The sequence below is a fragment of the Balaenoptera acutorostrata genome, chromosome 16, assembly GCF_949987535.1.
Source record: "Balaenoptera acutorostrata chromosome 16, mBalAcu1.1, whole genome shotgun sequence".
NCBI classification, from domain to species: Eukaryota; Metazoa; Chordata; class Mammalia; order Artiodactyla; family Balaenopteridae; genus Balaenoptera; species Balaenoptera acutorostrata.
Genome location: NC_080079.1, coordinates 16,405,042 through 16,417,899, shown reverse-complemented (window position 1 = coordinate 16,417,899; position 12,858 = coordinate 16,405,042). Strand labels below are relative to the sequence as shown.

The 12,858-nt window shown below is 50.5% G+C and overlaps 1 protein-coding gene across 1 annotated transcript in view; it reads left to right on the top strand.

Moving 5' to 3' along the window:
• The window catches only part of VWA2 (von Willebrand factor A domain containing 2), a 36,318-nt gene extending 24,999 nt beyond the window's left edge, over positions 1-11,319 (top strand). Inside the window, 10 exon segments of the mRNA XM_057531420.1 lie at positions 4,515-4,570; positions 6,143-6,268; positions 7,261-7,470; positions 7,473-7,566; positions 7,568-7,821; positions 8,870-9,062; positions 9,064-9,221; positions 9,224-9,412; positions 10,070-10,195; positions 11,186-11,319. Coding sequence (XP_057387403.1) covers positions 4,515-4,570; positions 6,143-6,268; positions 7,261-7,470; positions 7,473-7,566; positions 7,568-7,821; positions 8,870-9,062; positions 9,064-9,221; positions 9,224-9,412; positions 10,070-10,195; positions 11,186-11,319 — 1,540 coding nt within the window.
• Positions 11,320-12,858: the final 1,539 nt, after the last annotated feature.

The window sequence follows — 12,858 nt, the reverse complement described above, 5'->3', positions numbered from 1 at the left end:
CCTGTGATCAAACCCTGCTGGCCTTCAAAGCCAGATGCTCTGGGAGCTCCTCCTCCTGATGCCAGACCTGCAGGCTGGGGAGCCTGACGTGGGGCTCAGAACTTTCACTCCTATAGGAGAACCTCTGAGATATAATTATTTTCCAGTTTGTGGGTTGCCCACCCAGCAGGTATGGGATTTGATTTTATCGCAGTTGTGCCCCTCCTACCATCTTGTTGTGGCTTCTTCTTTGTCTTTGGATATCTTTTTTGGTAGGTTCCAGCGGTTTTTTGTCGATGGTTGTTCAGCAGTTAGTTGTAACTTTGGTGTTTTTGTGAGAGGGGGTGAGCTCACGTCCTTCTACCCAGCCATCTTGTTACTGCCCCCATCCCCAGTGACTTTATCTTAGGTTGTTTATCCCAGCCCTTTCCTCTGACCTTGGGTGCAGAATGAGCGGCAAGTCAAATACAAGAAAGTTCAAAGGAAAAAGCACATTAATATGTTTTTTTAAATTAATTAATTTATTTATTTATTTTTGGCTGTGTTGGGTCTTCGTTTCTGTGTGAGGGCTTTCTCTAGTTGCTGCAAGCGGGAGCCACTCTTCATCGCAGTGCATGGGCCTCTCACTATCGTGGCCTCTGTTGTTGCGGAGCATAGGCTCCAGACGCGCAGGCTTCCCTGGTCCTGGACTTTTGTTTGTTGGAAGATTTTTAATCACAGTTTCAATTTCATTACTTGTGATTGGTCTGTTCATATTTTCTGTTTCTTCCTGGTTCAGTCTTGGAAGGTTATACCTTTTTAAGAATTTGTCCATTTCCTCCAGGTTGTCCATTTTATTGGCGTATAGTTGCTTGTAGTGGTCTCTTAGGATGCTTTGTATTTCTGCTGTGTCTGTTGTAACTTCTCCTTTTTCATTTCTGATTTTATTGATTTGAGTCCTCTCCCTCTTTATCTTGATGAGTCTGGCTAATGGTTTATCAATTTTGTTTATCTTCTCAAAGAACCAGCTGTTAGTTTTTTTGGTCTTTGCTATTGTTTTCTTTGTTCCTATTTCATTTATTTCTGCTCTGATCTTTATGATTTCTTTCCTTTTGCTAACTTTGAGTTTTGTTTGTTCTTCTTTCTCTAGTTCCTTTAGGTGTAAGGTTAGATTGTTTACTTGAGATTTTTCTTGTTTCTTGAGGTAGGCTTGTATAGCTATATATTTCCCTCTTAGAACTACTTTTGCTGCATCCCATAGGTTTTGGATCGTTGTGTTTTCATTGTCATTTGTCTCTAGGTATTTTTTGATTTCCTCTTTGATTTCTTCAGTGATCTCTTGGTTATTTAGTAACGTATTGTTTATCCTCCATGTGTTTGTGTTTTTTACGGTTTTTTTCCCTGTAATTCTTTTTTTTTTATTATTAATTAATTCATTTATTTATGGCTGTGTTGGGTCTTCGTTTCTGTGCGAGGGCTTTCTCTAGTTGTGGCAAGCGGGGGCCACTCTTCATTGCGGTGCGCGGGCTTTCACTATCACGGTCTCTCTTGTTGCGGAGCACAGGCTCCAGACGCGCAGGATCAGTAATTGTGGCTCACGGGCCCAGTTGCTCCGCGGCATGTGGGACCTTCCCAGACCAGGGCTCAAGCCTGTGTCCCCTGCATTGGCAGGCAGATTCTCAACCACTGCGCCACCAGGGAAGCCCCCTTGTAATTCATTTCTAATCTCATGCGTTGTGGTCAGAAAAGATGCTTGATATGATTTCAATTTTCTTAAATTTACTGAGGCTTGATTTGTGACCCAAGATGTGATCTATCCTGGAGAATGTTCCGTACGCACTTGAGAAGAAAGTGTAATCTGCTGTTTTTGGATGGAATGTCCTATAAATATCAAATCTGTCTGGTCTATTGTGTCATTTGAAGCTTCTGTTTCCTTATTTATTTTCATTTTGGATGATCTGTCCATTGGTGTAAGTGAGGTGTTAAAGTCCCCCACTATTATTGTGTTACTGTCGATTTCCTCTTTTATAGCTTTTAGCAGTTGCCTTTTGTATTGAGGTGCTCCTGTGTTGGGTGCATATATATTTATAATTGTTATATCTTCTTCTTGGATTGATCCCTGGATCATTATGTAGTGTCCTTCCTTGTCTCTTGTAACATTCTTTATTTTAAAGTATTTTATCTGATATGAGTATAGCTACTCCAGCTTTCTTTTGATTTCCATTTGCATGGAATATCTTCCATCCCCTCACTTTCAGTCTGTATGTGTCCCTAGGTCTGAAGTGAGTCTCTTGTAGACAGCATATATATGGGTCTTGTTTTTGTATCCATTCAGCAAGCCTGTGTTTTTTTGGTTGGAGCATTTAATCCATTCACGTTTAAGGTAATTATCAATATGTATGTTCCTATGACCATTTTCTTAATTGTTTTGGGTTTGTTTTTGTAGATCCTTTTCTTCTCTTGTGTTTCCCACTTAGAGAAGTTCCTTTAGCATTTGTTGTAGAGCTGGTTTGGTGGTGCTGAATTCTCTTAGCCTTTGCTTGTCTGTAAAGCTTTTGATTTCTGCATCAAATCTGAATGAGATCCTTGCCGGGTAGAGTAATCTTGGTTGTAAGTTATTCCCTTTCATCACTTTAAGTATATCATGCCACTCCCTTCTGGCTTGTAGAGTTTCTGCTGAGAAATCAGCTGTTAACCTTATGGGAGTTCCCTTGTATGTTATTTTTCATTTTTCCCTTGCTGCTTTCAATAATTTTTCTTTGTCTTTAATTTTTGCCAATTTGATTACTATGTGTCTCAGCGTGTTTCTCCTTGGGTTTATCCTGTATGGGACTCTCTGCGCTTCCTGGACTTGGGTGGCTATTTCCTTTCCCATGTTAGGGAAGTTTTCGACTATAATCTCTTCAAATATTTTCTTGGGTCCTTTCTCTCTCTCTTCTCCTTCTGGGACCCCTATAATGCGAATGTTGTTGCGTTTAATGTTGTCCCAGACGTCTCTTAGGCTGTCTTCATTTCTTTTCATTCTTTTTTCTTTATTCTGTTCCACAGCAGTGAATTCCACCATTCTGTCTTCCAGGTCACTTCTCCGTTCTTCTGCCTCAGTTATTCTGCTATTGATTCCTTCTAGTGTAGTTTTCATTTCAGTTATTGTATTGTTCATCTCTGTTTGTTTGTTCTTTAATTCATCTAGGTCTTTGTTAAACATTTCTTGCATCTTCTCGATCTTTGCCTCCATTCTTTTTCCGAGGTCCTGGATCATCTTCACTATCATTATTCTGAATTCTTTTTCTGGAAGGTTGCCTATCTCCACTTCATTTAGTTGTTTTTCTGGGGTTTTATCTTGTTCCTTCATCTGGTACATAGCGCTCTGCCTTTTCATCTTGTCTATCTTTCTGTGAATGTCTGACTTGGCTTTTATCCCAAGTGGATGTTTTGCCTCAGTAAAGCCCCCGCCCTAGAGGTAAGCCCAATTAGCCTGCCCCCCAGGTGAGCAGCCCTGGGTGGGATCTCACCGGGAGAAGTGCTCTTTGGCAAGTTTTAGAGAACTTTGTCGCGAAGGCCCCAGGAGAATCTCCTTAGATGAGGCCATCCATGGAGCTGCTGCCAGCCAAGAGGAGGGCTTTCTGCCCGAGGGACGAGGAACCCCTCCTCTGTGGTCGACCCATTGCCCCACAGACTCAGGAGAGCCAGGGGGCGAGGCCCAGAGGGCAGGATGCATGGGCTTTGGAGTGGGAGGTGGAGTTCGGATCCCAGCTCTGCTGTGTTCTGGTAACCGTGTGACTTTGGGCAACTTAATTCAGCCCTGAACCTATTTTCCCATCTGGAAGAGGAGACTGCTGTCTCTTCAAGTAGCCGAGGACTTGAAGTAACGATGGGAATGGCTGGAGCATGGAAGCCAGCACAGGAATGGAGGCCCTTGTGTTGTCACAGAAGGTTGTCACTCAAACCGACCTCAGAGGTCATTGAGACCAGCCAGTGGTTTGCAAATCCTCCTGAGCTACGGAGCCTCGTATGGACACTTGTTATGCAGATCAGGAAAAGCACATTTGGGGTGGGGAGGTGGGGCTGGGGCACTGGAGGAGCCCTGAACAGTCCTCTTCCCTCTCCACTGAGGCTCTGAGGAACAGAGTTGAAAACTACAGAGTTGCTATATAGAAGAGGGAACGGAAGACCAGAGAAGGAAAGTAACTTGCCTGGGGTCACATAACCAGAATCCAGTTGCCTAATCCCAGTATTTCCCACCCCCCACTCATTGTGCTGGCCCCAGAAAGTAACTCGTAATAGGAAGCTGTTGCTGTAGTTCAGAGTATTGAACACAGATATCTCTAATTTGTGACATGATAGCCAGCTTCCATTATCTTTTTTTTTTTAATTGAGTAGTTTGAAATATCTCCTACTCTATGTGCAGACAAAAGTTGGGTAGAATCAGGGAAAAAAAGAGAACCAAGTCTTTCTTGACTTGCTTCTGCATTGGCATCTTGTGTCAGCTTTTAGTGTTTTAAATACCCTCTCCTGTTAAACCTTTGATCTCTACCATTTGTTTCCTTGGGTTGTAGCTGGAAGAGAGTGTTCTTAACCCACCCTGCCACCTGCTACAGGACCACCCGCCCAGGTACAGTCTGCCTCTTGGATTCTCCTCTTCTTTCTGGCCCTGGGACTAGGCTGGCTCCCAAAGGGGCATGTGTACTCCTGGGGCAGCGGGTGGGGTTGGACCGAGCTCCAGGGCACAGGGACAGGCATTTCCTCTGCTCATGCCATACTCATGCCTCCCTTGGTCAGTGGTATATTTTCACTGAGAAAGGGAGTGAAGGCTTTGGAATTACTTCCTTAACCAGGGCCCCTTGCATTGACAAGAGGCAGAGCAGGGCGTGCACTGAGCCCCAGCTGTGCAGACAGAAAGCCTCACATCTAGCACCAAACTCAGGGCAAGATACCTGAGCCTCACTTTCCTCCTCTGTAAAATGGGGTAATGTTTGCCCCATGTCTGGACTCCCCATTTCCCTGCTCTGGATGATAGGGGGTACCATACAAGGGATCCTAGGGAAGATTCAGTAGGTGATGTCCACCAAAGTGCTTCATCAGCTACAGAGTCCCAAGCAAACAGGAGGACTTTTCAACACCATTAAGATCATGCAGCCTGGCTTCCCAACGGGCCCTCACTGCTCCTCACCCCGGGGTCTAGTGCATCTCACTGACCCAGGAGCACAGAAATCACACTGAAGTGTCTTGGCATCAGTGCTTGTGTGGATATGCTACTCCTGATGAGGTCGGGAGTCCGTCCCTCGAAAGCAGAGCCAGAGGCTTTGTTTGCAAGCAGGATGGTGCTTCCTGCCTGGGGTTAGGTGATCCTTCGGGCATCTTATTTTAAAGTTCCAACTTGGCTGGTCTCTGACACATGGGAGGAACTGAAAGTGGGGTTGTTTCTGCTCAGAAATTAAAGCTCAAGGACTTACGGTTTTGGAACCAGAGTGACCTGTGTTTGAGTCCCAGCTCTGCCACTTTCCAAGTAGCTGACCTTCAGCACGTGACTTCTGTTCGTCAGGTTTCAGCTTCCTCATCTGTGACGTGGCAGTTCACAGTACCTGCTTCATCCAGTTGTATCAGTGAAGTGAGATCATACATGTGTAGCGCTTAGCACAATACCTGGCCCCATAATAGCTGCTCAGTTAAAGGCCACTGTTGGTGCTGTTAATGAGCCCTCAGTTGTTTGCATGAAACTCCAACTGACAGAACTGCTGGCCTAGGAGCCCAGAGTTACCCTCGATAATTCCTACCTTCCAGAAGTGTATACTTTAATTACAATCATGTGCCCACCAAGTACCAGATTAACATTTTTAAGGTATTGGGGGTTTGGACTCCTACATATAAATTTGGAGGTGGGGGGGTAGAAAATCAGTCCATAACACGTGTTCCCAGTATCAGAGCCAGGAGCCAGATCCCACTGGCAGATCCCCAAGTGAGCCTGTAATTCACACGGGGCCTTACTGAGCCCACCATTGAGTGTCTGTTACTACCTACACCCTAACCCTGCCTTACGTACCTCATTTGCTTTCCTTTTCCTCTTTGCTACAGGTGTTGAGACTAATTTCCTAGTGCATCTGGGGAAAGGAAGGGGCTGGGCCCTGGTGGGGCAGGGTAGCCAAACCCCTTCACATCTCTGGGCTGATTGCCAGGCTGTTAACAGGCATCTATCTCTCTGATAGGCCCCGTGACTCGCAGCCCTGCCAGAATGGGGGCACGTGTGTTCCAGAAGGACTGGACAGGTACCACTGCCTCTGCCCGCCGGCCTTTGGAGGGGAGGCTGACTGCGGTACGTGTGCACAGGACTTCCCAGACTCTGACTGTTGGGGAGCAGTGGAGCCGGGGCTCCTGCTGCTCACCTGCCACCCTTTTAGCTACTAGGTAGGAACTGGCCCTGGAGTTAGGGCCACCTGCTTTTCAAGCACACCGCCGATCTGATGTCTCAAATGATACACTGAGGGTCCCACGAAGAAGCAGCTCAGGTGGTGGAGCTCTGGGTAGGACGCGGCTCCTGGCTTCTTAGCTTTAGAACGGCTGCCGCTTGATCTGTGAGCCTCGCGGAGCCCGGCTGCAGGCTGGCGCTGGCCGAACTGGGTCCTGGTTCTGGGCTGAGTCTCTTCTCCCCTCTCCCAAGAAGAGGAGGAGTGAGAAGCTTCAACCCCTTTTGGTTTTAAAACTATGAAATGAAGATTATAACCGGCTTTACCCCCCCCCCTACGGTTCTGGGAGTTTGAAATAAGATTCTTAGCACAACGCTTGACACATAGGACGGGACTTGTTAAATAGTAACCTTCTAAAAACTGTAGTGCTGGGTCAATTGGAGACTTACATGGGGAAAAAATATATATATATGTTGACTCCTTACCTCACAAGCTACACAAAAAATCAAGTCCAGATGGATCATAGATGTAAATGTAAAAGGCAAAGTTGTGAAGCTTCTGGAAGAAAACATAGGAGCATATCTTCATGATCTTGGGGTAGACAAAGATTTCTCCAACAGGACACAAGAAGCACTAACCATAATGGGAAAAAGTTATAGATTCTATTTTTCTTTTGAAAAAGTGGTGAGCTGGAGACACGTGGTGGGAGCCAGGGAGCTCTGTGTCCGGCCGTGTCTAACCCTGTGACCTGCACTGGTCACTAGGCCCTGAAGCCTCTGTGTCAGTGTCCCATCTCCCTCCTGGGAGGCAGGCGGCTCCGGCCCCACGTGGCGGCTGGGGGTCCCGGGTGGGACAGTGGTCTGCGTGCTCCACAGCGTGACGGCCGCTGTGATCCTGGCAGCCCCGAAGCTGAGCCTGGAGTGCAGAGCCGACGTGCTCTTCCCGCTGGCCGGCTCGGCGGCTGCCACCCCGGAGGGCTTCCTGCGGGCCAAGGCCTCCGTGAAGCGGTTCGTGCCGGCGGCGCTGAGCGAGGACTCCCGGGCGCGCATGGGCGTGGCCCGCTACGGCGCCGAGCTGGCCGTGGCCGTGCCCGTGGGCGAGTACCGGGACGTGCGGACCTGGTCAGGAGCCTCGACGACCTGCCCTTCGGTGGCGGCGGCACCCTGACAGGCCGGGCCCTGCGGTAGGCGGCAGAGCGTGGCTTTGGGAACGGGCCTGGACTGGCCCCGCAGGGCCGTGGTCCTGATGACCGAGGTGCGCTCTCAGGACCAGGTGGCCTGCCTGGCGCGTTTCGCCAGGGCCCGGGAGCTGCTCCTGCAGGGCGTGGGCAGCGAGGCCGTGCGGGCGGAGCTGGAGGAGGTCACGGGCAGCCCGGAGCGCGTCATGATCTACGCCGGCCCGCAGGACCTGTTCGGCCAAATCCTGAAGCTGCGGGGAAAGCGGTGCAGCCAGCAGTGCCCAGGTAAGGACCAGGCCTGCACCGTGCCAGCTGCGGGCCAGCCTCGCCCGACCCGGGGGCCAGCTGGCCAGTGGCAGGCCCTTCCTCCCTTTGGTAGCAACTTAACCAGGGCCTGTACTGGGGGCCGCAAGCACAGCCCGACTCTTCTCTATGCTAGCCTTGTGATGAGTAACTTCTCACTTTACTGGTCAGTAAAATTGGACTAATAGTAGTACCTCCAGAGGGGCTTTTGTGAGGGTTAAATAAGACAAGCAACATACACACTAGTACACAGTAAGCTCAGAATGTACGCTCAGAATTGTAGGTATTGCTATTTATTATTGTTAATAAGGAGTTCTGAATCTCCAGTCTTCAGCTGAAATGTCGCTCCTCAGAGGAGCCCTGACCCCATCCTTGCCCACCCATGTCGCCCCTGCTGGTCCCTCTCCCAGCACCCTGCTCCTTTCCTCCACGGCTGCTCACATAGTTTGTAATTCTTTGTTGGTTTCACGTTTGTCAGCCCATCAAGGACAGGCATTGGCAGTTTTGTCCACATGGTATAATCAGTGCCTTGTGTACAGTGCACGGCACATGGAGGGCGCTCCGTAATGGCATAGATGAGGCCCCAGAGCTCAATGGCTTACGCACAGTGGACGTTTATTCCTCTCACATAACAGTTCAGAGGTGAGCGCCCAGGGTGCCCAGCAGGGTGGCTTGGCTATCTTGTGGTTCCACCTCTGACTTTCAGGGTCACTGTTTCTCAGACAGCAGGAAGAGGGCAGAGGGGAAGTGGAAGGCAAGCAGCTTCCTTTTGAGGACATAACTTGGAAATTGCACAATTACTTGCAATCACAACCCATTATATAGAACTTGTCGTGTGGCCACACCCAACTGCCAGGGAGGCTAGGAACGTGGTCTAGCTGAGCATTCACGTGTCCTGCTGCCATTCCAGGAGAGGGTGGAGGACGGATACTGCAGTGGACAGACAGCAGACCGGCTGACCTGGGCTCCGCTCACCCCAGCACAGTCCTCACTTTGCTGGCCCCTGAGGTCCACTCTGCTTGTTCTACAGGCTGCCAGGCCCAGTCGCTGGACCTGGTCTTCATGTTGGACGCCTCGGCCTCTGTGGGGCCCGAGGACTTCGCCCAGATGCAGAGCTTCGTGAGAAGCTGTGCCCTCCGGTTTGACGTGAGCCCTGACGTGACACAGATGGGCCTGGTGGTGTATGGCGGCCGGGTCCAGACAGCCTTTGGGCTGGACCCCCGGCACTGCAGCACTGCGGGCCAGGAGCCAGGCCCCCTACCTGGGTGGGGTGGGCTCAGCAGGCATGACCTTGCTGCACATCTATGACAAGGTGATGACGGTCCGGAGGGGCGCGTGGCCTGGTGTCCCCAAGGCTGCAGTGGTGGTCACGTGTGGGAGGGGGCAGAGGACGTGGCCGTCCCTGCCCAGAAGCTGAGGGACAGCAGCGTCTCTGTCTTGGTGATGGGCATGGGGCCCGTGCTGAGGGAGGCACTGTGGGGGGTCACAGGTCCCTGGGACTCCTTGGTCCACTTGGCAGCCTACGCAGACCTGAGGCACCACCAGGACATGTTCATCGAGTGGATATGCAGAGGTGAGTGGGGGGCGATCCACACCCTCGGGGCCGCCTCCAAGGGAGGACCTCAGCCCGAGCCTTCATGTACATCATTACAGGGACAGCAACTCAACCCAACTGCCAGGCGCTTTCCACATGCCGGGCTTTATGTTAAGTGCCACACTCACACGAAACTCTGCAGGAGGCATGCACAACTGGCCCCATTTGACATTTAAGGTGCAGAGAATTTAACACAGGCACCTCTTCCCAAACTTGAGAACATGTGCACCCCACTTAAAGAGAAGACGTCATTAGGATACGCATAGGACCCCGGGTTGGCATTGACCTTGGTAGGAGCAGACACAGCCAGGACAGCCTGACTCCAAGCCTTCCTTTTGCCAGTGACATCCTTTCCACTCTTTAAAAAGCACGTGGCCATAATAATAATAAGCACTGCTGTGTGCATGGCCCGTCCGAGAGAGGGAGCCTCTGTACACGTGTAGGAAAGCTGGGTGGAAGTCGGGTCTTTGACCGGCCGTGCGGCCTGGGGCCCAACTAACCTGTGGCTCAGAGGCCCATGGAACCACTAAGATGTGTAAGACTGCTCTGGTGGCCTCGCCTCTGTACTGGGCTTCCTTAGAGCGGGGTCTTTGGGGCCAGCCCAGGCTGGGTCTGCTGGCACGTGCTCCCTTGCAGAAGCCAAGCGGCCGGTTAACCTCTGCACACCCAGCCCGTGCATGAGCGAGGGCACCTGCGTCCTGCACAACGGGAGCTACCGCTGCGAGTGCCGGGATGGCCGGGAGGGCCCGCACTGTGAGAGCCGTGAGTGGGGCGCCTGCGTGCACTCGGGAGCTGGGGTGCTGTTCTGAGTCCTCCTGAGCCCCAGGGCCACAGCCAAAGGAGGCTCTAGGGCATCAGTGGAGGGAATCAATCATTTGTTCGTTCATGCAGGAAACATTTAGTGGGTGCCTCCTACATCCCAGGTGCCGTTCTAGGTGCGGGGAACAGAGCAGGAAGCAGGACAGAGAGAATCTCTGCCCTCGTGGAGCTTCCATTCTAGTGAGGGAGACAGCAAATAAGTACAGCACGTAGTGTATTGGATGGTGCTGAGCACACTCTAACTGATGAAAATTGATGACTGGGAGGGAGGAGCAAGTGGACCCGGCGTAACTGGAAGGCAGGCAGAGGATGTGGGCACGGGTACAGGTGGGTGGGTGCATGTGGCGGTGGGAGTCAGTGGGCGCTCCGAGCGTTTCTGTTTGCTCAGCTGACAGTGAGGATGGGGAGACTTGGGGTTTGAGGAGGCAAGAGAACTAGTAACTGTCTAGGGGAGAAGGGGACTAGAGTAAGGACGTAGAGAGTGATTGCTGGGCAGCACTCTGGCCCACCTGTGGCCACTGTTCATGCATTTAAAGTTAGAACAGCAGCGGCAGCCAGAGGATGATTCCCATTGGAGCCCTGGGTTTTCAGGCACTGGTAGAGGTGGGCTTCCCGATACCAGGCGTGATGTGAGGGGCACCTCTTCCTTGGCTTATGGAGTAAGAGCAAGGCATGATGGGGCCCGTGAGGCAGCTAGTTGGTTGAGAAGAGGACTCAGACACTCCTCGTGTCCTCAAAGTTCACTTCTTTCCCAGGGGCCTTGAGAGGAGACGCCCCCAAGACACGTGGCCCCAGCCGAGAGCCTGCAGGAGGGCAGCAGCTGCCCCCCTCCCAGCTGCTACCAAGAAGGCCTGGGTCCCCTGGGCGCTGAAAGGGGGCCTACCCTCAGTGGAGCATCCCGTCTCGTGGGGTCCTTTGCGTGTCTGCCTTCAGCCCTGTCCGGAACCCTCCTGCCCACTCTCCTGACCCAGGGCGAAGAGAGGGCCCAGCTGCAGACACTGCTGCCTAGGGACGTGGTAGCAGCTGATTTCCCCCTAACGACGATGTTGAAAACTCTTCAGGTGTAAGTACTTACTTTGCTGACCTAGTTGAGCGCTGCTGAGCTGGTGTCATCTGCCACCTTTCCCCTGAGGAGGAACAGAGAAACCTGGAGGCTTTTGATGGCCTGTTTGAAGCTCACTTTTCCCACAACAGATGCTAAGTAGAACGTTGTTGGGACAGTCATGCCCAACAGAAGGCAGTGACGAGAGTGTCACTCGGACCCCTGACGTGATGGCATTTCAATATAGACAGAGGGTGGACCTTTAAACACATCTTTCTCCTAAGATGTCCCAGATGGATTCATTCTTAGTTTGAAAAGGGGCTTGAGTGGCATTTGTGACTTGTTTTGGTGACTGGATCCGCGTCTGGGAGTTGGAAAGGCCCCAGACTGGAAGGTGACTGATTAAGCAGCTGTTTGCCCTTGGGGGAGGGACTGAGTGTGCAAACAGCCCTGGTCTCGAGGGGCCACGTGAGCTGGGCCTGGGCACTGGGCAGCATTCCCTTCGAGGGGCTTCTCAGCTTTTACTTAGGAGGGTTAATTGCAGGGTGTTTCTTGAGTGCTTGTCTTACTCTGCCCTTTGGGGGCAGAAAGGAGTAGAATTCTTTTTTTTTTTTTTAATTAATTTATTTTTGGTTGCACTGGATCTTCATTGCACACGGGCTTTCTCTAGTTGCGGTGAGTGGGGGCTGCTCTTCGTTGCAGTGCACAGGCTTCTCATTGTAGTGGCTTCTCTTGTTGCGGAGCATGGGCTCTAGGCACACGGGCTTCACTAGTTGTGGCTCACGGGCTCAGTAGTTGTGACACGTGGGCTCAGTAGTTGTGGCTCATGGGCTCTAGAGCGCAGGCTCAGTAGTTGTGGCACACGGGCTTAGTTGCTCTGCGGCATGTGGGATCTTCCCAGACCAGGGCTTGAACCCATGTCCCCTGCATTGGCAGGCGGATTCTAAACCACTGCGCCACCAGGGAAGCCCCAGGAGTAGAATTCTTAAACTCAATCAATATAGAACAAAGAAACTTGGAGGAGTTTTGTTTTTTTAGGCGTAGATCTTATGCTGCTTGGTTTTAGGTTTTTTTTTTTTAGACCTGGTTTTGAAAGGAATATTTCAAGAAGTAATGTTGGTTATTTATTTAACAGGAGTTTTTGTACCTAAATGGCAAAGAGGCTTAGTTGGAATATTTTCTGATGAACCAGATATTTCCTTACCCCACAGTATTTAGGAATCAATTCTCCCCCTGGGTGGTCGTGTTGGGAGTTGGGTTTTTGGTAGAAGCCTTTGTAGATCTCTGATTTAAATCCAAATACTTTACCACAGTTTTTATTTTTAAAGTAAATACCTTATTGTGATGTTTTATAGGCAAACATTCAAGGCTACCTTGGTTTAAGTACTGCTTAGCTTTAAGAACTTTAGGATTTCTGGTGCAAGAAAAGTACTTGACAGGTCATCACCATGCTTCTGTTAGACGTTAAAAAGTCCTGTGTGCTGAGCACTGCGTTCAAGGGATATTTTCATTCCTATTATTGCTTTTGCCTTGGCAGAAGGTGACATCAGAGCAGCGTCACATG